Source organism: Trifolium pratense, linkage group LG3 (genome assembly GCF_020283565.1).
Source record: "Trifolium pratense cultivar HEN17-A07 linkage group LG3, ARS_RC_1.1, whole genome shotgun sequence".
Lineage (NCBI taxonomy): Eukaryota > Viridiplantae > Streptophyta > Magnoliopsida > Fabales > Fabaceae > Trifolium > Trifolium pratense.
Genome location: NC_060061.1, coordinates 26,586,304 through 26,611,395, shown reverse-complemented (window position 1 = coordinate 26,611,395; position 25,092 = coordinate 26,586,304). Strand labels below are relative to the sequence as shown.

The 25,092-nt window shown below is 34.7% G+C and overlaps 1 protein-coding gene across 1 annotated transcript; it reads right to left on the bottom strand.

Moving 5' to 3' along the window:
• Positions 1–4,274: 4,274 nt before the first annotated feature.
• LOC123916385 (SCARECROW-LIKE protein 7-like) lies at positions 4,275–6,854 on the bottom strand. Its single transcript, XM_045967837.1, has 2 exons — positions 6,636–6,854; positions 4,275–6,508 (listed from the first exon to the last, which is right to left on the bottom strand). The coding sequence occupies exon 2, from the start codon at positions 6,492–6,494 to the stop codon at positions 4,833–4,835; it is 1,662 nt and encodes a 553-aa protein (XP_045823793.1). The 5' UTR covers positions 6,495–6,508; positions 6,636–6,854; the 3' UTR covers positions 4,275–4,832.
• Between the last annotated feature and the right edge of the window lie 18,238 nt (positions 6,855–25,092).

Genomic DNA, 25,092 nt, shown 5'->3' with positions numbered 1-25,092 from the left:
TTTTTTGGTCTGAACTTTTCATAATATCAACAATATCCTTAAAAAAAATCTTTTATTAACAAATTTACCATAACATAAGACAGACTTTCTTTTTGCGCCGCAACAATTTTTTATTAACAAACTCACCTTAACATAATACATGTTTTTTTTAACATAAATTTACATAATAGACACAGATAGGTATAAAACGCACTCCGTCTGACAGCTAGTTACTATAAATAATTTTTTTTAAGCATGCTATAAAGGCCTTAGCATTTATTTAAAAAATTACTCCCTCCGGTCCTTATTATAAGAAACACTTTGACAAAATCACACAGACCAAGGAAGGTAAATTTTCTCATTAATGATTCTAACATTTTATGTTATATTCCAAAACTAACCTTTGACTAGCATGAGAAATAGGTATCTCTAATTAATGCACTAGCATTATAATAAATTATTTGATTGTATTTAATAAGGGTACAAATGGAATTGTGTCAAAGTGTTTCTTATAAAAAGGACCAAATAAAAATTCCAAAGTGTTTCTTATAAAAAGGACCGGAGGGAGTATTAAGAAAACGAGTTTGCATCGGCATTAGAGTCCACTGTAATGGTCAGAGTCAAAATTTTGTAAAAAATACTATATAATTAATCTAAAAAATTTATAATTTAAAAAAGAGTCATGCTAACCGGTGCCCCGGGGCTCTGGTTAAGGAAATCAAAAAAGGAAATTTTAAAATTGAAAATAATACTTTTTAGACTTTCGAGGCGTTGACCGCACAAACTTCAATATGATATTACTATAATTGGTTCCTTAAACAGTGCCCCCGGAGCACTGTTTAGCATTTTCCTTTAAAAAATATCAAATTTTTTAGGCTCCGACACAACCCTGATTTATAACATAAACCTTTATCATCGAAGAAAACAAAACAAAATTGTCTTTGTATATTATATAAGCTATTTTCATAAGCTATCTTAAAGAACGTATAAAAAAAATTGTTAAAAACTTATGAAAAATGTCTTATACTATTTTTCTTTATACGAAAATGTTAACTAGTGTTACTATGGCACTCCTTAATGAACTAAATAAGGTACAAAAATTATATAATATTATGTAATTCACTTTTAAAAAAGTATAAAGAATATTTTATCCAATACAAATTTTTTATCTTTTTAGTTCCCTTAACTAGTATACCGAAACACTAGTTAACATGACCTTATTTATATACCATTTTTATATTTTTAACTAGAGTCTAGAACACACCTCTCTTCTAACCCTATTTTGCTTTTCTTCTTCATCATCCACCAAGGAGGGGTGGTTTTTGGGTCAATTTTTGACCCAAAATCACCCCTCTAAGTTGTTTTTTTTATTTTCTTTCCATTTAAATAAGTGATTTCACATAAATTAAGTTTTTTAGTTTTGTTTTTCTTGTTTTGTGATTTCGACGTCTGAGTGCGGCGCTTTGTTGGTGGTCGTCATTGTTACGGCGTTTGTTTGTCCGTCTTGTTGCGGTGTTCGTTTGGTTCATTTTGAAAGGTAGATTTCAATCAATTGCAGATTCGATCAATGATTTGGGCATCATCGTTGCAGATCCGGAAGCATGGACATTCTGGTGACTTTTATCATATTATATTATTTGTAGGCATATTGCAATTGCCGTTGTATGCTATTAACATGGATGCTGTGAGATTGTTTGCAGTTTCATCCTTTTTGTTTTTAGCTATGTTGAATTTGTATTTGCATGTGATGTACTGTATCAATTATTGGAATGAATGAATATCCTTATTTTGAGTCAAAAAAACTAGAGTCTAGAACACTAGTTAACATTATGTAGATAGCATAATTTTTTATAAATTTTGTTAAACAATTTCACAGAATTTATAAGATTAAATATGTTTTTTATTTTTATAATATTTGAATTTTATTTTTTATAAAATATTTCAACAAATATTAATCCTTTAAATACATTCTTCACGATTTTTATCATTCAAATAGAAATAGAAGTAGTACTAATAGAATTGTAAACTTACGAGGCATTTTTTATGGTGTTGGGATTCTCTCTTCTACTACCATACAAATACAGATTCCTGTCCCTACAGTACAGTATTGTGCAGAAAATTATGAATCTTTTCCGTGTAGAAGCACTTCTTCATTTGTGTCAACACAACAACAATAACATCCATCCATCCATGATCCATCGCCTATTTCCCAACATATTTATGTCTTTCCTTCCATTAAATTATTATGCACACATGTTTTGATTTGATTGCCCATGATGTGACTAGTAAACCATAAAATAATACTCGCTCCGGTCCTTTTTTTATAAGAAACACTTTGGAATTTTTATTTGGTAAACACTTTGACACAATTTCATTTGTACCCTTATTAAATACAATCAAATAATTCATTATAATGCTAGTGCATTAATTAGAGAAGTCTATTTTCCATGCTAGTCAAAGGTTAGTTTTGGAATATAACATAAAATGTTAGAATCATTAATGAGAAAATTTATCTTCCTTGGTCTGTGTGATTTTGTCAAAGTGTTTCTTATAATAAGGACCGGAGGGAGTACTAGTACTAAAATCAGGGTTGTTTCCGACTCTTTTGAGACCATGTAAAAATATTAAAAATAAATCATAATAAAAAAATATAAAAAAATAAAATTATCCCCAATTTAAATTCTAAATAACATTAATAACATAAAAGTCATTGTCATTAAGGTAAAAAAAAATTTATAAACAAGTCGATCTTTATAACACATCTCACCATTTGAGAAAACATACTATACCAATTGGTTATAAAGTCTAAAATTTTTTATCTTCAAGAGCTTTCACAATAAATCAATATTTTTGATCTTTTATAACTAATAAATCATTTACTTTTTTTTTTACGCAAATAAATCATTTACTTTAAAAATAAAGAGAATCTCAAATACTTCAATCTCACGATTAAAGAAACATGAGATTTTTTTTTTGTGAGAATCCGTTCTCGTATAAACACATTTTTTCTACCGCCTGATCTAGGCTTCCTTGTTTCAATAAGTTTTTCAATTATCGTAAGTTGTTAAAAAGTGATGATCTTTTTAACAACGAATAATGCTAGCAACACACTCTTTAACAAACACACTCCAACACACTCTCTTTTATTGGTTGAAATTCACATGGGTCCCATAAAAAAATATGGACCCATATAACTTTTATGAGACCCATATAAATTTTAATCAATAGAAGAGAGTATGTTTGTTAAAGAGTGTGTTGCTAGCGCTCCTCTTTTAACAACTATCCATTTGGGTCAAAAAAATCATCGTAAGGCACTTGAGTTGCACTACTTCCAAGTGGGGCAATGTGAATCTTGATAAGGGATGGTGGTGTTATATCTGTGTGAGTTTGAGTTATGAACTGCCATATTAAGTGGGGAATAGGACACAAATCCAAGCCTCACAAAGTGTAGTCAACATTTATGGGACCCTTCTGCCAAATCAAGTTCAAAGAGAAAACGTCTTATTCATTTGAATTGTCATAATCACCCACTCAACACCAGAAATCATCAGTACTAGTCTCTCCCTTGTCACCACTATCTTGGCCAATCGTTTTACAAACATTCAAAAGAAGACTATTTCATCATCTTCATCATCTTCTGCTATACTGTGCCATGAAGACAAGGAACTTTGATTGAAGCAGTATGAAAGAGACACACAACAAAGCCACTAATATAGTGATATGACATCATATGGCTCATTTACTTGGGCAAAGACCAGCACAACTTGCAAGAAAAGATAGCAAAAGAAAAAGTTTTGTAAACAAAAAAGGGTCATGCTAACTAGTGCCCTCGGGGCACTAGTTAAGGATACAAAAAAAGCAATTTTTCAGATTGTGTGAAAAGCTTCTCCAATCACAGTAGTAGAGTAATAAATTTTTCACTCAATTGACTGTGCATGAACAGTTTACTAGGTTGGAAGCAAAAAAAATTCATGTGTCATCAGTCATCATCTCACTAGTTTCCATGCAACAAATCACTGTATTTTACCTCATTTACCAATCACAGAAGCATATACAGTGAAAAAGGAGCTTCTTCAATTTTCAATCAAGTGCCATATAGAAGACTGTGTGACCCATATGCTGACACTTTCCTCATCATAATCACTTTGGAAAGAAACTGCATTTACATTGGATGAAAATGAACCTATGCAGCATAGACAAAAATTATAACCCCTGACTGAGTCAGAAAGTAAAAGATTAAAAACCATTTGATAATTTGTACGAATTCAATCCCATACGGAAAATCAGTCAGAGGGTAAAGTAAAATAACCTTTTTTTTTATACTATTTAGACAAATTTAAACCCATACAAAATCAAATTTACAGAGTTACAAAAAGACTAGTAGTAGTAGCTAGCAACACTGCAACAGGAAAGAAAGCATTTCAGTTCCCATTTTACAAGTTGATCACTGGTTTTGCCTAGTCAAGACTTCATCTATACCCATTGAAACATCAACATGCTACCCAAAATAAGAAAAGACATGCTACCCAAAATAAGAAAAGAAAATCAAATTGAAAACAAAAGAATGGAGAGGGGTGTGTGTGGAACTAAAGACCAAACTGCTAAAATTACAACCCAAAATGGTAATTAATTTAATTAATCATCCCAAAATCTTGTATTGCAATGCTAAGTGCTAATAACAAACTCATGAAATCTGGATAGCTTCTTCAATCTTCTTCACCAAGCAGAACATCATGAATTGAATGAAGAACTTCTTAGCTTGATCATGAACAGCATATAGACAATTAGTAGTTCCACACCAGAGAAAAAATGACCAGGTGGAAGAAACCCATCATCCCAATTTTGAGTCCAAATCAACGCCAAGAAGAAACAGTCAATAAAGGAACATCTTTCCAAGCCAAAGACAAAAACCCAGGTTGAGATTCAACAAGAGAATACAAAGAACTATAACTATAATTCCACAACAATATCTTGGCTTGACTAATTGCATAATGACTCAAACTAACCGATTCAAAACCACATTTTTCCATCAAAACCTTCCACTGTTCTTTATCCTCCATCCTCTCCTTCAAACCAATCACACCATCAATTCTCCTACCAAGTAAAAGACTTTCCACCTGAAACCTCTCGGGCGAATCCAATGCCATGTTCGGCTCCAAACTCTCGAAAAAAGCAGCAAAATAATTAAAAGCAGTCTTAAACCGATCAACAAAACCAACCCGAGTCGTCAAGCTAGCTTCATATTCACCAAGAGTAACAATTTTAGGGTTCAAAGATTTAGCCAATCGAAGCGCGGTTTCAACAGCATCCATAGTCTCATCCAAAAGATTATACAATTGAAGCATGAAATTAACAGCTAAAGCCTCATTTGGTTGAATACAAAAGCTAGACTCATTAAGCAACTGAATCGGTGTAAGAATCGGCGTAAACTCAAAATTCAACCCTAAAAGTTTGGCAAATTCAGATAAACGATTACCAGTAGCTGAAATTGAAGAAACAGGTGAAGTTCCTAAAGCCATTGCAGGTATACCAGAAATTCTTACACTATTAGGTTTACCAGAAGAACGAGTTGCAAATGCTTGCAATAATGCAGCCCATTGAATCCCTTGAACAATTCCAAAATCAACGATGTGAATGTTTGTTGCTCCTTCTGTTGCTTCGAGAATTGCTTGATTTGCGGTTAAATGTGCGAACTTTGAATAAGGACATGCATCGTTTAGGGCTTTGTAAGAGAGTGTTAATTCTTCCCATGTTGTTACTGAAGAGGAAATTGAAGGAATTTGTGATTGTGAAGTGATTTTGTTGGTTAAAGCTTGTGAGAAATAGAATGAAACTCTTTGATTAGGGTTTCCGTTTTGTGAAATTGATTTATTGAGATGAGTTAGGGTTTCAATAGCTTGATTTGGTTCGGTTTGGATTAGAGAAGCGATTTCGATTAGGGATTTTAGAAGAGGATTTGTGGTAGACGACGTCGTTTCAGTTGTGGTGTGGTTTTTGCGTTGCGGAGTGGGTGGTTGTTGGATTGGGATTTGAAGCGGAACGGTGGCGGGTAAGAGAAGATCCGATTGTGGAGAAAGTCGGGTCGGACAAGATGAAAACGGGTTGAGATTAAAATCGTGGGTTTGTGTGTCGGCGGCGGCCATTAAAGTGTCCATCCAATCATCGGAATCGAAATCGGAGAAACGGAAAGTGGTGGAGTGAGGGTCGAGTGGCGGAGGGAAATGGAAAGTGGGATCGGGAGTTTCTTGACCCGACCCGACTTGAAATGGGTCGGTGAAATCAGTGGTTGGAAAAGATAAAGGTGGTAGTGATGAAACTGAAACTGGAATGTTGTTGTTGCTGTTGTTCCATGGATGAAGAGAAAGAGGGTTGGTTAAACCTAAGAGATTTTGATGATGATGATGTTGGTGTTGATGATGTTGTTGTTCATGTTGTTCTTGTTGTTGTTGTTTTTGGTTGATAACTTGTTGAGCAATTGCCATTAAGTTTCCACTGTCTGCACACATATAAGCCATTAAGTTTCCACTGCCTGCAAAATTCAAAAAATGATTAAGTTGTTATATTAGAACTAAAAAAAAAAGGTTTAAATTTGAATTGAATTTAAGTAGAAAAGAGTGAAGGTAAGTGAGAGAGAGAGAGAGAGAGAGAGAGAGAACCTAGAAGATATGGTGATGAAGTGAGTGAGTGGGTGAGAGAGTTGAGGAGGAAGTAGATTTGGTTTTGGGTTTGGAAGTGTGAAAGTGAAGTAGAAAAGAAAAGAGTGAGTGAGAGAGAGAGAGATTGAATTGAACCGTTGGAAGTTGTGTGTGATTTGGAGTGGGGAGAAGAGAGGCACTCGGGAGGAGAGGGAGAACCTAGAATGAATGAATGAATGAACGAACGACTATAAAATAAAAAATGTCTTTCAAAATGGGACCATCCTCGTGCTCTTGGTCCCACTCACTCTATTTTCTTCTACTTCTTTGTTTTATTCAAAATAGGGTTTAAGCCATAATATCATATTTGGTTTAAGCCATAATATCATATTTGGAGCCGGATTCCATGCAGTCAGTTTGTTGGTGCAGTCGTGCAGTCATGTAGTCGTGCGATTAAGATCAGATAGCCACGATTTAAGATCTGTATTGATTGACTGCATTTGTTTAAATCGTCTGATCATGATCGAACGATTATAAAGTGATTGCATAGAAAAATCAACTGCACATCCATCATATTCGAGTGGTTGATGAGTTTCATATGGAATAAATCGTTCGGAATAATCCAACTTTATTTTTTAATAGAAATAATTTTTTGTTAGGTTTTACTTACTTCACGATCGAACTCTAGATTATGAGATCTCTTTTTTTAAAAAACCAAAAAAAGAAATGAAAATAGGGTTTACTAGGTAGAACTTTTAAGTTAACTTTTTATTTATTTATTTATTTATTTTATAATGAACTTTTTATTTATTTTTTAGTCATATAAGTTTTTTTTTTTTTTTTTGATAACAGTCATATAAGTTTTTTATAAGTTTTTTCTTGCACATAGTTTTAGTTTTAGTCTCTGCTAAAATTAAATTTGTTTAAATTATCATTAAGGTTTATTTACTAATATTTAGCATGTTTCAACTTGATAATTAAATAAGAATTTTTAAACCGACAAAGTTGAAAATAAATGTAACAAAAATTATGAGTTAAAATTAAATTTTAAGCTCATTTTTTTCTAGAGAAAGTTTTTATGATGTTCTAAACATATCTGCGAAAAATCATTTGAAAATACAAGTTGTCATAACAATCATGCCAAAATTGAGTGCATGATAATTTTTAGGGACTAAATTTTTTTTAAAAATTAAGTAAGGACTAAACTTAGAAGGTCGCTATTATAAGTAACTAATATATAATTTTTTAAAATTATAAACAAAAATATTTTTTAATCAAATTTGTCAACTTTAAAATTTAGTCATATTTATAATTCAAATAGACGCGTGATAAAAAAAATATGGGACATATATTTATCAATGATTCCCAAAACAAATGCAAGTTTGTCCAATGTAGTGGAAATCCATATTACTACTCCATCCATTTCAAAATGATAGAAAAATAGATTTCAAGCATATTATCACAAATAATCTTACCCCACTCTAGATAGATATAATGAACGTCGATCCTAAATTTTAACTCATTACAAATATTCTTTACTCTATTTTAAAAATTTATAATGAAATTTAATTAATAGTATTTTTTTTTGTGTGTTTTTACTTTTATGGTTTATAAGACACGTATGTGAAAATTTGCTATATTAAAATGAGAAATATCACCCTCAACAAATTTAATAATATTTATATATGAACAAATTGTCATTTATAAATATTACAATTATAATTATCATACTGTGGACAAACACCCTTGCAATAATGAGTAATTTTATAACGAGGCTAATTTTGTACTATATAATATTCGTCCTACGATAATAGAAAAAGTTAAATATATTTTTGATTCCTATAAAAATTTCAAATTTTATTTCTAGTTTTTATAAAAAAAATTCTGCACCTTTTGTTCATTCAAATATTTTGTTGTCATAATTTTTATTCCCTACTTTTCGATCACTTATGTATGTCATTTGAATTTTCATATTTAGTACAAAAGGTATAACGGAGGGAAAATATATGAGTTTGAGAGGAGAAAATCCATTCTCAAACACGTTGCCATGCCCAGATATTACGTGGGGGAAGAAGAACCTATTGAACGGTTGGGAGAGACTATGGGGGCGATGTGGAACCAACATAAATGCAAAAGGTGTAATGGAAAAGCAGCGGTGCAAGATATATGACATGACATGATGAATATCCATCCCACCGTTGCCGTTGGTGGTATCACTATCATCACTCTCATATCTCAGTCACCATTCAAACATTCACCACCGTTTACCCTTTCCTTCTCCGTTTAACAATCCATCACACGTAAAAAGTGTAATGGATTATTAAACGCAAGTCATAACTCAATTGATATAAAAATATGTCAAAATTGTTAGGCTAGATGTTATGACTGGGGTTCGAAACTCTGATTCTCTCACTTGTCTGTGTGAGTTTATAATCACTTTGTCATTTCGTCTATGTACCAAAAAATAATAAAAACATGATTCATCATACACCAACAATAAACATGTAGCCAAAAGTTCGATTCTTGTCTCATGTGTATGGAGAAAATTCGGCTGGGAGGTGCAGGGACGGATCCAGAAAATTTAGTTGGTGGGGGCAAAATTACATGTGATAAATATATTTTTTAATTCGTACGTACTAAAATAATGACGAGATTATCATTAACGAAAAAAAGAAGATATATTGTTTATCAGGTAGTCTAGTGATTAAATTTTTATCTTTTTTAACGTGAATAAATGGATATATTAAGTTTTGGACTTTGGTCCGGCATATTATATGCAATGTTTGTACCAAGTGAATAATGCTCATAGAGATTAAAAAAAAAAAATTTTTAGTATGTTCTATTATTATATCTCTTATTAATACTACAAAATTTCCTTAGAATATAAAAAAAAAAATCAACATCAAATATAGCTATGACATTTTAGTAATAGTCATAATGTGCTATTAATTTTCCTTGTTAAAAGTATTGAAGGATCTACAAATAGAAAGATAGAAATTAGTGGAACCTTTCATGTATGAATTGCTATCTAGTGGGGGCAAAACACAATTTTACATAGCCACATAAACTAAATATCTCATGTTAATCAAACACCAAATAAGAATACAGTGGGGGCAGCTGCCCCCAATTGCATAGCCTTAAATCCTCCCTGGGGAGGTGTGCTCCCACAAATTTCTCGACAGATATTAATCATTACTAACGGCAATAGAAACTTCGTACCAGTATCATGATAACTATAAAAAAAATAAAAAATTCATCGTACAATATAAACTTAAATTGTTAAAAACCGAAAAAAAGTTGAATCTACGAATAAACTCATAAGTCACAACTATACATTAATTAACATCATACAACGATAAAATATCTACAAATATGGCGAAATTTAAGTCACCCAAATTCTACTACTACCTCTGTCCCTAGTTATAAGATCCTATTGAGATTTTTATTTGTCCTTTTTTATAAGACCCCTTTCAAATTTCCAAGGGCATTAAATATTTCTTTACCAACATATCCCTAATTATAGTGTATTTTTTTTTCTACAATCTCTAATAAATACACCAAAAACTAAAAAACATTAACTCATTCTCTATCTTAAATGATAAAATTGTAAAAACAATAGTATCAATTATCAACAAATTTAATACCAACTTTCTTAATATTCATGTTTTCTCAAAAGAGTTTTATATTTAGGGACGGATAATAGTAAGTTTAGTAATATTTGTACCGGTAAATTTAATTTACTAGCAAATTGCATTGTTGTCTTTAATTAGAGAGTTTAATTTATACACATTAACACACAACTGTGTAATGTTTTTTACACATATATCCAATTAAGTAACACTGTACACTACAAAAAATTCGCTATTTAGCCACAAGCTATTATCCATGGTTATTTGGACCGTGGGTAATTAAACTCCATTTGTCACGATCTAGCTATGACTAAAATTTAATTTGATGTTTTAATATAAGAATCAACATCCGCGTTTTATTTTACGTTTTCACTCTTTATTTTTTTCAGTCTCTCTTTCCCAATTTCCCCAACATTTCATTTTTCCTCGCCGGAAATTCCCTCTTTCATAGTGAAATTTAGCTACTGTTTTTCTCTCCCTTCCCTCTGTTTCCTAAATGTTAGGCCAATGCTTAAGATCCACTGTTTTCGTTGTTTGGATTTCACCTCGCCATCACAAAGGTTCAAAGACTCGTTGAGTTGTTCTTTGTTCGATTCATGGATGATGATTTGATATGCTTAACTAGTATCCCGGAGTACTGTTTAACATTTTTCTAATTTTTTTAAATTTAATGTGAATTTTTCTAAAAAATACTAATTTTTTAGACTTGTCCCATATAAGTATTTCTTGAGAGGATAATTAGCATGACCCTTCTATAAAAATAAAAAACATAGTACTCCTATTTCACAGATAAATTTATCATCGGTAACTTGGTCACATTTATTTTAGCAAAAAAGAATTAATTAACGTCCCTTTTCAAGTCAATGGCAGGAATAGGATGATTAAGATATCAAAATCAACCTTAGACCATCTCCAATGGTAGTACTTATATTTTTAAGTATTAGTATCTAATAGGTACTTTCATTGGAGCAAAAATAAAATTGTAGCTAATAGGTACTAGTTCTACAATAAGACATAGTACCTAAAAAATTTTGTGGGACCCATTTAAAATGATGTTGAGTTATTGGATAGATGTGCTACTAGTGAGACCAATTTAGAACTTTTGAAGAGGTTTTGGGTTGGAGGAATTTAGTACTTATTATGTACTATTATTAAAAAAATTATAAATGAGTGATGTGTATATATGGGGTCCACTTAAGTACTCAAAAATGAGTAGCTCCATTATGAATGCAGTTATTTTGCTTATCTTTATAACACACAAGAGGCCCACCAAATTCACCTGCACTTTCCCCTCAAGTTAAATGAGGTCTTCACTTTTTTTTTTTGACACAATGAGGTCTTCACTTTTACGAAACAACCTTTTTCACTTTCAAATATTAGTTAGGGATGATAATAAGAAGTGTTTGTATCTCTACTAGTATTCATGTGGGTAGATTTTTGTAATTTAGCGATTGAAATTTTATTTTTTAAAGCAAATAAGTGAAAGTAACAATAAAATATAAATTTTGATCCCTGCATAATACAAACATACAATGCTTTTATCAATTAAGTTTGGATTAAGGGGACCATGTGAGTATATTTTTATTACCAGATCTTCAATTAAATAAATTCATAAATCACAATATCAAACTTTCTTTGTTTCTTATTATAAAATAAATTTTATTTTTTTAGGTTCATTGAAAAACTAATGTATCTAGGTATGATTTTAGTATATAATCAAAACATTATTCAAAGTTATTTAATATTAAATTATAAAAAATATCCTCTTTTGTTGAAAAGAAAATGAAAATTATAAAATAAAATATTTTACTTATCTAAAATTATAAATGTTAAACATATTTAAATGAGTAAAGACTATTAAAAACATTGAAATGATAAATTTGCAATATTTTCCATGTTATGTATCCTCCAAAATTATGAAAACTTTTGTATTTTATGTGTAAATTATCTAGATGAGGTGATAGTATAGGATGATCATTTAGATGGTGAAAGCTAGATATACTTTTTACCCATTATCATACTAAAAATAAAAGAAGAACAAAAGATTGACTAAATATGTTGGACAATCATATAATACTCGTTCTAATTTTTAAGGGTGTCACATCACATATTGTTAAGAATATAGATAGTTGGTTAATCAACTATAGTTAGTTGATAGGTTATCAAGTTGGTTAGGAGATTAGAAAGTTAGTTAGGAGCTAGTTACTCCAAATAGTCCTATAAATAAATTACTCTACTGTACATTTTACTCATTCTTTTATCAATCTATATTCATTCAATATGAATTTCTATGAGTATCTTCCTCATGGATACTCTTATGCACTCTATCTTGCCGACATCTATGATCTTTATCCCTTCGATTCCATGATTCTTAACATGGTATCAGAGCGATACCCAAGGGATGAAGATGAAGATTCCGCTGCCGATTTCGATTCAGCCATTGATGAAGATGAAGCTCTTTCTCATGATGTAGCTATGGAGGTTTCTGCATCAGAAGCTCAATCTTCAACAATCTGCAATCACATTTGTTTTGGCAGTTTTGGGAATTCAGATTTTTCCGCCGTTCAATTCGCTTCAATAACTCCAATCAAGCCAACAATTGATGGATTCACCATCAAGATCGGGGAAATTGCATGTGTTCTTGTTGCTTTAAGTTGCAACAATAAATCTGCGTTTGCAGCTTCGGAAGACGACGAGAAATCGAAGAATCTTGATTCTGAAATTTTGGTTTCTGAAGCAATCAAAGGATTGAACGAATGCAAATCTGAGTTTGGCGTTTCTGCAGAAATCAAGAAGTCGGAGAATCTTATCAAAGGTAGAGTTCCGCTATGCTATGGATCTGTTTACGGTGTTGCCGCCATAAGGCCTTTCGCTTCTTGGTTCTACGTCGGAAAACAGAAACAACATATCAGTAGCACCGCAAACAACAATCAGGTTTGGCCTTTCGAACTACATGATGAGTGCATCGTTGATTTTGATCCCGGTGGAATTATGTTAGAGATTTACAGTTATGCTATTATGCTCTCATTTTCGTCAATTTTCGATTCAATTTCACTCTTCCCTTTCGATCCCGGTGGAACTTCGGAAAACAATTTTCCCTTTCTTATTTCAACCAATTGTTCTTTCTCATGCTTAGTCAGTTTTAGAATTACATGAGTAATCCTTTAGTTTCTGTGCTTTCAATTGGTTTATTTGGGATCAAGTTGCTCTTATATAAAGATTGAAGAAAATTTTGAGCGGTATTTTTCTGATGACTGGCTGTGTATGGTGTTGCTGTTGTAATATGGAATTTGCAAGAAAGAAACCAAATAGTAAGGCCATTGTTCTGTTTTGAAAATGATGCGTATTTGGAGTTCTTGAGATTCAACCATTTTGAGGTTGATTTTCTGCAGCTAAGGGGGAGAATGTTGATGCAGTTTCTATAATCCTGGCAGTTGCAATTGCTAATGCTTTTGTCATTTTCTGTTTGGTTTTTGTTTTTCAAACTCATACTAAGAATTTTCTTACTATGAGTTTGAGGGAGGCTATTATAATATAGAAGTCAGTCCTACACAATTGTTCAGTTTTGGTTGTGCAACATGTTGAACACTAATTGGTACAAGTTCATATTGGTTGTGGCATATGATAAGCTATGAGATGTGCTACAAATAATTCTGCTTCCAGAATTCAGATGCATTCCCTATATTTTGTATCAATTTTTCTATGGTTTTTACTCAACAATTATTGTGTCAATTTCTGCATTGAGGAACCTTTGAGACCAAAATTTTGGATTGAATCTTTGCAAAATTAGATGTGGCTTGGTATTTTTGAAAAGATGGAGCATCAAAGTTGTTTTCAATGGCAGATTGATCAAGATAGTGTTGTGCTTATGAAGATTATTTTGGCTTGATGAGGGCTACAAATTGTTTGTTGTCACTCTTTGTTGCTGCTACACTACAGTGGAGATTGTTACCCACCTAAAGTGACTTAGTAGGATTCTTTAGTGCAAGTTCAAATAAAGCAATTTGAGTGATAGCTTTATGATTGGAAGTAATGAGTCTATAACAATGAGCTGATGTAACTTGAAAGAAAAGCCGTGAATTCTAAGTGAGGTTGCAAAACTAGATCAACAACTCTCCATCATTGTCAAAGGTATCTCATCTAGTGGTTTTAAGGAGATGTCTGACTAGTTGTGCAGATTTATGTTAGTTCTTGGTATTCATTGGTTCACATCAGTTTAAAGTGAGCAATGGTTATTCAATGGTTTTGTTTCTTTGTTATTTGGGTTTAGCACTGTAATTCAAACTCAAATTGATAAATTTTCCAATGTTGAGTTTGAGGGAGGCTGTTAAGAATATAGATAGTTAGTTAATCAACTAGAGTTAGTTGATAGGTTACCAAGTTGGTTAGGAGATTAGAAAGTTAGTTAGGAGTTAGTTACTCCCAATAGTCCTATAAATAAACTACTCTACTGTACATTTTACTCATTCTTTTATCAATCTATATTCATTCAATATGAATTTCTATGAGTATCTTCCTCATGAATACTCTTATGCACTCTATCTTGCCGACATCTATGATCTTTATCCCTTCGATTCCATGATTCTTAACACATATGTCCCTATAAATCCTCTATTGGAAGGTGAAGGGATCGACAAACCTAAATCTCGAGTTCTTTGTGGATTCTCTTTGGAGGGATGATTATTTTATTCACTTTTTTATTGGTTATTTTTGGGGGTAAGGTCTAACCTCAATTTACATATTTTTTCTCTCTTTATTTATATTATTAAGAGTGTCAACTTAATTGAGATGTCTAGTCAATCATTGATGTCTATATGCACTTATTAAAAAAAAAGGTGTAAACATTCTAGGTCCAATGAAAAAATAGAAACTAAGGGTCCGTTTGGTTCGAGGTAGATGAAGGGAAGGTAAGTAGGTAATAATTGACCAAAAAATGTTTCTTTTTATTAATTTTTTTTTTAAAAAAATGTTTTTTATTCTTAAAAGAAAAATTAAAAACAAATTTTTTAAATTGGTATAAAGGAAATATTTGTTTTTCATTGGACCTAGAATGTTTGATCAAATTATTATGTAATTTTTTTTTGGTCAAGATTATTATGTAATCTTATTCTTATTATCTATATATATATATTGAAAGAAATACTATACTTTAACAAATACAAAATTTATTGTTGAATTAAGAATTTATATTATATAGATCATTCATATAAATTTAGTGAGTTTCATAATTTTTTGCTAAAAATAAAACTCCACCTTCGTGTTAGGAAATTGGGGTTGTGTTTACGTTGGAATTTGGTAAACAACCGCTAGTTTAAGTATTTAAACTCGCGAGATCAACTAGTAAATCTCAGGACAATTTTGTGTTTATTCGCTTCAAGAAAACTGTTTGAATGTTCGTTTGAATAAGGAAACAAACATTTAGGAACCAAAATATTTTAAAGCATACAAGAGAAACTAATTCGAATCGCCTCGAAGTAGCAGTTTCTCAAGCGAGTATCTGGATTCAGACTTAGAAAAAATTACTGGAAAACAAATTGCATTGCATTGAATGAAAAACAATTACAAATAAAGATGGTTCACAAAACATACATTTCTCCTTTGAATTCCGTTCGTTCGATCGCTGAGTACTTAGAATTTTTAGAGAGAATGTTTGTATAAATTTTTGTGACCCTTGTTCTGAATGAAAAACTACTATAAATACTACTACAAAGTGGTAACTGTTCTTCGATCATCTGGACGCTCCTCCATTTGCCACGTCGACCACGTTCTCCACTTTCATCTTTCATTCCTTCAGCGCGCGCCAAGATCTTTTGGGCCGTTCGTTGTTTCTTTTTTGGGCTTGGCCCAACTGTCTCTCGATTCGATTTTGCGCCTTCGATAGCCTTCTGGTAAAACCAAAACTATACGCATCTTCTACAGCTCTCGAAACGCTTTTCTGCTTCGACATAGGGAGTTCTCGACACCAACTTTGAAAGTTTTATTTTGATAATATAACCTCCAAAACAAATATTGGACCCACCAATTATATTTAATTGATAAATACCAAATTTATGTCCAACAAATTGCCCCCCAAAAATGCCATTTTCGACGGTGTCTATCGAAAGAGGAAGTGGCATTTTTGAAAGTATTAATGGATAACTTTCTTTTCCATTTATCTCTCCTATCGTTTAGGCTGCCATTCAAAACTTTGGATTGGCTCCAAAACTTGTTTTTTTTTTTTTTTTTTTTTTTTTCTTTATGAAGCGAACATGTTTCTAAAGCAGTCAACATAATTAACTACATGGCTTTGAGCATTAATGCAATGGCATTTCCTATGCAAACTGAACGTGGTTAGTTGTAACTGCCTAGCTATTAATGCGTATTAATCCTGCTATAAATACCCACGCCTTGCAACTCTTTTGTTCAGCACTTTGCACCAATTAACGCATCAACACCTCTCCACAAAGAATGGATAACAAGAAAGATCTTCCTTCCTCTACCCCGGGCTCAAGCACACCACGTCCTCTTGGAAGGGGACGAATCAAGATTCCAGCTTCCAAACCTCCACGCACTAGAATCCTTCGCCCTAGGCCGGCACCAGCCAAGGTAGTAGAAACCATCATTCTCTCTTCTGATTCTTCAAGCTCTAGTTCAGATGATGAAGATGAAGACTACCTCAAGTTCCTCAGTACCCTAGAGCCTGATGAAGAATACCCAGGAACTCCAACTCCTTCTTCTGAGGATGAAGACTCTCAGATCTCAGAACTTTCCAATTCCGATTCAAAGGATGAGGGGACTCGGGTTCAGGGTAAACCTTGAGTGTTTATCTTTCAACATTCAACCATTTCTTGTATTTTCTTGAACACTCTTGAATGATTGGTTGTATTGTTGATTTTGTATGAATAAAAATTGATTCTTGGCATTTTCTTTTACCATCTTGCAAATTTTATTCTTGCGTTATTCACTTTTTATGGTTATTTCTTGCAACATTGGCTTGTATTTCTTTAAATATTTGCCATTCATATTGACTGAACGTCTCTCAGGAGTTAACTCTTCAATCTCATAAGCTCCATTTGACAAAACTTGAGAAATCTTAAATGGTCCTTCCCAATTGGGTGACCATTTTCCAAAGACTCGATCTCGTCTGTCCATGGGGAGGATGACTTTCCAAACTAAGTCTCCTACGTCAAAGAGTTTGGATTTAACCCTTTTGTTATACGCTCTAGCAATTCGTTCTTTTTGTCGAATCAAAGCATCTAACGCCTGCAACCTTTCCTCATCCACGTCTGTTAATTCATCTAACATTATGTTCTCATAGTGATCAAGAGGTAGTTCCCATTGCCTTTGTATTCGAATCGACTGCATCATTATTTCAACAGGTAACACGGCATCGTGACCATATGTTAGTCGAAAAGGTGTCGAACCTGTTGACTCTTTAGGAGAATTCCTACATGCCCATAGGACTTGGTCCAGGGTCTTATGCCAATTCTTTGGTTTTTGGGCAACGTGCTTTTTAATTAAACTAATTATAACCTTGTTGGCTGCTTCAACTTGGCCATTTGCTTGAGCATAATAAGGCGTCGAAGTCATTAGCTTAAAACCTGATTGTTCAGCAAAATTTTGCATCTTTCGACCAACAAACACCGTTCCTTGGTCAGTAGTGATCGTCTCAGGAAGCCCAAACCTATACATAATATGGTCTTGGATAAAATTGATCACTGTCTCCTGATCCACATTTGTCAGGGCAACAGCCTCTATCCATTTGGTAAAATAATCAATCCCAACTAGTATATAACGTTGGTTCTTGGATGACGCGGGCCTTATCTCACCAATTAAATCTAAAGCCCAGCCTCTAAAAGGCCAAGGTTTGATAATCGAATGCAACTCACTGGCAGGAACGCGTTGTATCCCCGCGTGTTTTTGACACTCTTGACAACCTTTCGCATATTCTATGCAGTCCTTAAGCATGGAAGGCCAATACAAACCCTGTCGAAACAAAAGCCATTTCATCTTGTGGCCTGCTTGATGGGCACCACAGGCTCCACTATGGGCATTTGAAACTGCTACATACGCTTCGTTTTCATTTAGGCATTTCAACAAAACCCCTTCAGGAGTCTTCTTAAATAGTTCATTTCCCATGATTGTGTAATTCAAGGCTCTATACTTAACCTTCCTATCGGCTGTACCTGTTGGATTTTCTATGTATTTAACAATGGGTTGTCTCCAATCCGTGTCAGCCAAATTGTCAATCACAAAGACTTCAGTCATTACTTCATCAAAATGTGCATCAGCCATTTCGGGCTCCCTTTCGCCATTTGGTTCTTTTGCCCCCAGCTGATAGGGTATTACCTCACATGAGATTAGTTTTTCTTTAATTTCAACTATCTCATCTAATTCTTTCCCCGTTACCTTATAACCAGAAGCTATTTGGGCTAAGTCATTTGCTTCTTGGTTTTCGATCCGAGGCACGTGTTGAATGTCGCACGAATCAAACCGTTTTAGTAACGAGAAGGCCATGACAAAGTATTTCATCAAATGTTCTTGAATGCATTTGTATTCCTTTGTCGATTGTTTTATTACTAACTCAGAATCTCCTCTGATTTTAACATGTTTTGCCCCCAAGTCCAAAATAATCTTTAGACCTACAATTAAAGCCTCGTACTCGGCTTCATTATTGGAGCATGTTCCATTAATCTTGTACTTAAATTTTGTTGGAATCTTTAAAGGAGAAATGATTAAGATTCCAACTCCTGTACCATGTTTGTGCTTCGAGCCATCGAAGTACAACATCCAAGGTTCATGTTCTACATATGTTATTGAGGTCTCAGTCACCGAGTGGTCAACAAGAAAATCAGCCACTACTTGACCCTTTACAGCCCTCAGGGGTTGGTAAGTCAATGAATATTCAGTTAAAGCTAAAGCCCATTTCCCAATTCGACTATGCAAAATTGGTTTTAACAACATATGCTTAATGATGTCAAAATGAGAATAAACATAAACATGAACTGGTTTGATATATTGCTTAAGTTTGGTACAAGAGAAATACAAACATAGACAAAGCTTTTCAATTGGACTATATCTAGTCTCAGCATCATTCAAGATTCTACTTAGATAATAAATAGCCTTTTCTACGCCATTTTCATCCTCTTGTGCGAGCATGCTTCCAATAGTCGAATCTGATGCTGCGATGTACAACTTCATTGCTTTGTTTCGAATAGGAGGCATTAAAGTTGGAGGCTTCGACAAGTATGCCTTAATATCATCAAATGCCTTTTGTTGTTCCATTCCCCATTCAAATACATCACCTTTCTTGAGCCTCAGCAGTGGAGAAAAAGGTTGAGCTTTACCACTTAGGTTTGATATAAACCTTCTCAAGAAATTGACCTTTCCTAGCAAAGATTGAAGCTGTTTCTTCGTTCCTGGAGGTTCTGTCTCCATGATAGCCTTTGTCTTATTTTGGTTAATTTCTATGCCCTTCTTATGCACAACAAAGCCAAGGAAATCTCCTGCATGTACACAAAAAGCACATTTCAATGGATTCATTTTTAATCCACATTTTCTCATTCTTTCGAACGATTTTTTAAGATGTTCGATATGTTCATCCTGGGAAGCGGATTTCACAACAATATCATCAATATAAACCTGCATAAATATTTCGATAAAATCATGAAAAATTAAGTTCATAGCTCTTTGGTATGTTGCTCCAGCATTTTTCAATCCAAAAGGCATCACCACCCACTCATAGGTGCCTAAAGCACCAGGGCAACGAAATGCGGTTTTTGGCACATCATCTTCATCAATAAAGATTTGATTATAACCTGAATAGCCATCTAACATACTCAAATATTCATGCCCTGCTGCTGAATCAACTAACATTTCGGCTATAGGCATGGAATATTCATCTTTAGGTGTAGCATTATTCAAGTCTCTAAAGTCTATGCAAACCCTAAGTGATCCGTTTTTCTTAATAACAGGAACAATGTTAGCTAACCATTCCACATACCTGGTTGTTCGAATGAACTTGCATTTGAGCAACCTTTCAATTTCTGCTTTGATCTTTGTCATGATTTCTGGTGCAAACCTCCTTGGAAGCTGCTTTACAGGTTTCTTATCTGGTCGAAGGGGTAGCCTATGCTCCACAAGATTTCTGCTTAACCCAGGCATTTCGTTATAGTCCCATGCAAAGCAATCTCTGTATTTCTTAAGCAACTCGACCATTTTTTCTCTTAAGGTTGGGTCTATATTGGCACTAATGTAAGTTGGCCTTTTAACAGAGCCATCTCCAATATCAACCTCCTGCAAAGGGTCTTGGGCTTGCATTCTCTGAATCGAACTATGTGGATCTTTCTCAAAACCCAAAGGCTCATCATCATAGATGCAATCTAACCTTTGCTTTTTCCCATCATTTACTTCACTAGCCTCCAAGGCCAGTTCGTTCCTTAAGTCATCGTTGGCTTCGACAGCCATATTTTCTTGAACATTAATGGCCTCAAGAGCCATTTTGATTCTATTCTCGGCTGCGTAAGCCGTAATTCGATCCCATGCTGGGGACTCAATCATCAAACTCATCGTGGTTGACCCATCCAGACACTGGTGGGTATGCATCCTCACACAAGGGTTTCTCTATATCTTCCCTTTCCCAACAAAAGCCATGGGTTGGATGCAACTTAACTGAGTGGTATACATTTTTTGATACCACTTCATTTGGATCGAAGGCAGCATCTTGCTCACCACAAGGAGCAATCGAGGCCAGGTTTTTGTCGAAATTCTGTAAAGTCACAGTGCCTGTCTCTGAAACATATGCACTCTGATCTGCTTCTACGTTCTCGACTAAACCATCTTCTCTCCAGATGATTAATCTTTGGTGCATGGTTGAGGGAACAGCTCCAACACCATGTATCCATTCTCTACCTAATAACAAATTGTAATTAGGTTTGGCAGCTATGACCATAAACAAGGTCTTTCGAACTGTACTGCCAACACAAACTTCCAACTGCACTGCCCCCAGGGAATGACCAGTTTTTCCTTCATAGTTGGCCAACACCACATTGTGGGAATGAAGGTCTGTGTCATAGAGACCTAATTTCTTCAACATGAAGTGAGGCATGATGTTCACCACAGCTCCTCCATCCACTAAGACTTTATTGATTCCCACATTGTTGACTTTTGCCCTAATGAACAAAGCTTTCAAGTGGTTCTGCATTCCCAGATCTGGCTTTTCGAAGACAGCTTTTTGCTCTTCGACACAACCATTTTGCATAACATAATAACACATTGGCTTATGATCAGCCAAATTGAGGGCCTCGAAGTCCTCTTCCAGCTCATTGACTTCCGTAGGCACATCATATTCCAGTGGCAGAATGGACACCACATTGACCATGACATCAAAATCAGACCCCTCACCCAGGAGATCATCATCCTCCATGTCATCCTCATCTTCTGCCCCTCCTTGGGCATTTTCAGCTGTTGGCTCTTCCAATATTATGGAAAGCCTCTCCTTTACTGGCCTCTTGGCCATTTCAACCTTTTCAGCCTTCTGGGTTGCTACAGCCTTGCCCCCAGCCTCAGCCTCTTTTGTTGTCAACTTTTGTTTCCTCTGGAACCTTCGCCATTGAGTGCGGGTCATAGGATTTTTTCCCTTATAGTTATTCCTATAAGAGTATTTGTTGACTTCAGTGGCAGCATTCACTTTTTCCTTCCCAGCTACCACTTTTGAACCCTTGGGCTCAGATACAATGTTCACATTAACATTGCTAGAGCTTCCATTTTCCATCATCCTTCGATTGAAAGTGACGTACTGTCCACTCACCCATTGGTTAACAGGTGCTCTCCCAGATGGTTTGAAAGTGTTTTGGGGGCCTAGCCTTTGCTGGATCGAAAGGCCTTTGGTAATAGGCTTTCCCCAGTTGGCTCCTTTGTAAGGCCAAGCTTTCTGATTTGGCCTAGATTTTGGCCATTTTCTCTTGTTTTCAGCATAAGGTACAACACTTTGAAGGCCTGCAGTAGCCTCTTTGTCGCACACAGCACTGCATCTAGGGCAAAGCATCACTTCAGCATTCTTCAGCTTGCACCTATTTAGGAAGTCCACCAATTCTTCCTCAGCATTGGGGTACACCTCACGTACCCTCTTTTCATACTCCTCTTCAGGCACAGCCTTGATTGGAGCAGCAGCGTCTATCACTTCAACCATGTTGCAGTCATAGACTTCGACATAGGTAGCGTCTGCAGGTGGCAAGGGATCTGAATCTACCTTCATTGGAGGCTTTGCCTTATCAGCATACTTCAGCCTTCCTTCATTCAGCGCTTTTTGCACCAAATCCCTGAAAACAACACATTGATAAGTTTTATGTCCCAAATAATTATGAAACTTACAATAACCTCTTTTCTTTCTTTGTTCTATTGGTGGTATTTTCATATCTTTTGGCACAATAATTTGGCCGTCAGTCACCAATAAATCAAAAATCTCATCACATTTAGTAATGTCGAAAGTATAAGTCTTGGTAACAAACTTATCATTTTTTGGTTCGATAGGATTTTTTCCATTCGACGGCCTCAACAATTTGCAAGTGTAAGGAGGCCCAGGCTTTAATTCAGCCACATTAATATCACTATCATCGAAATCTAAGCATTCATCACTCATTTCATAATCAATTTCATTATCATAGGAATCAACAAAACCTATTTCTTTCTTTTTCTGAAACTTAGAATTTCTAACTTTTTCAGCTTTTAACCTTTCGATTTGTCTCACTCTGTCAGCCAACTGTGACATGTCTCGAAGGTATTGGGTATCCAATTTCTTTCGAATTGAATAATCTAACCCACCAGCAGCCATCTCCACTAGTTCGTGTTCAGGCACTTGAGTAAAGCACCTGGATTTCAACAAACGAAACCTATTTAAATAGTCATCAATTGACTCTAGGTTTTTCCTTTTTACACTGGCTAACTCTTTCAGACTTATCTTGGTTTGGCCCATATAAAATTGCTCGTGGAAAATCCTTTCCAATTGGGCCCAACTATTGATCGAATTGGGAGGCAAAGTTGTAAACCAAGTGAATGCATTCTTGGTAAGCGAATTAGGAAAATACTTCATTCGCAAATTTTCATTATTCGCCAAATTCCCAGACTCAGCTAGATACCTGGCAATATGTTCTACGGTTGATTCATTAGTATCCCCAGCAAACTTAGTGTATTTTGGGACTTTCCAACCTCTTGGTAACTCGGTTTGCAGCACATATTCAGTGAAGGCAGAGACAAAGTTTGGCCTTCGACAACCCGTGTTTAGGCCGTTTTGGGCCAAAATCGTTTCGACCATGTTAGCCAAATTGTGTTGGCCAAGCAAATTATTGTTTTGCACCTCTCGCACTACCTCGTCAGGATCCTGGTTCCTCCTAACCATTACCACTGGAGGGTTCTGATGTACCACTTGTGGATTTGGGTTAATAACAGGAGGGTTTTGATTTACTAATTGAGGCATTTGATTAACCTCGTGAGGATAATAGGTTTCCTCTTGTACAACTGGTGTAGGTGTTGGGTTAGGAACTGTTTCAGTAGCCACATAGGTTGGCCTTTGCTGCACTGGAGTCGAAGACATTGCAGGGAGTATTACTTGTGGAGTAATGGGATTTACTCTAGGAGGTGGTGGGGGTGTCCCAAAAAAATCTGCAATTCGACTCATTTGAAATGCCAACATTTGATAACTCTCGTTGGTATTCTGAATTAATGGATTAAACACAGTACCCATTTGTTGTGTTAAGAGATTAACCATTTCATGGTTGCTCTCATCCATTTGTTGTCTCAAAGACAACACAGATGCAGTCGTTAAGGGTGTGGGAGTTACCCTTGACGAAGTATACCTATCAGGTTCGAAACCTGGCATCCCTAAACCAAGTGTAGGGGGAGGCCCATACATAAAACCCTGACCTGACGGTGGTTTCGAACGTCCAAAACCAGCAGTTACGGACGGAATTGCCATAGTTGGAATTGGCAAAGTTGGAATAACATCATGCACAGTCGAAATGGTTGGACTGGAGAATATTGGAACATTCACTAACTCAGATGTTACCACACTTTGTGGAGGTGGATCGACTCCACCACTCGAACTTGCTTCGCTACTCATCGCACTAGAACTTGGAGTTTTACTAGGATTAGATCTCTGAGTAGTTTTAACCATAACCTAACTTATCATGAGTTATATGCAAGTAACAAGTTTTTTATTCCACAATATAAAAATAAACACAACTTTAACAAACACAAAACCAGTCCCACTGGGCGTGCCAATTTGTTTACGTTGGAATTTGGTAAACAACCGCTAGTTTAAGTATTTAAACTCGCGAGATCAACTAGTAAATCTCAGGACAATTTTGTGTTTATTCGCTTCAAGAAAACTGTTTGAATGTTCGTTTGAATAAGGAAACAAACATTTAGGAACCAAAATATTTTAAAGCATACAAGAGAAACTAATTCGAATCGCCTCGAAGTAGCAGTTTCTCAAGCGAGTATCTGGATTCAGACTTAGAAAAAATTACTGGAAAACAAATTGCATTGCATTGAATGAAAAACAATTACAAATAAAGATGGTTCACAAAACATACATTTCTCCTTTGAATTCCGTTCGTTCGATCGCTGAGTACTTAGAATTTTTAGAGAGAATGTTTGTATAAATTTTTGTGACCCTTGTTCTGAATGAAAAACTACTATAAATACTACTACAAAGTGGTAACTGTTCTTCGATCATCTGGACGCTCCTCCATTTGCCACGTCGACCACGTTCTCCACTTTCATCTTTCATTCCTTCAGCGCGCGCCAAGATCTTTTGGGCCGTTCGTTGTTTCTTTTTTGGGCTTGGCCCAACTGTCTCTCGATTCGATTTT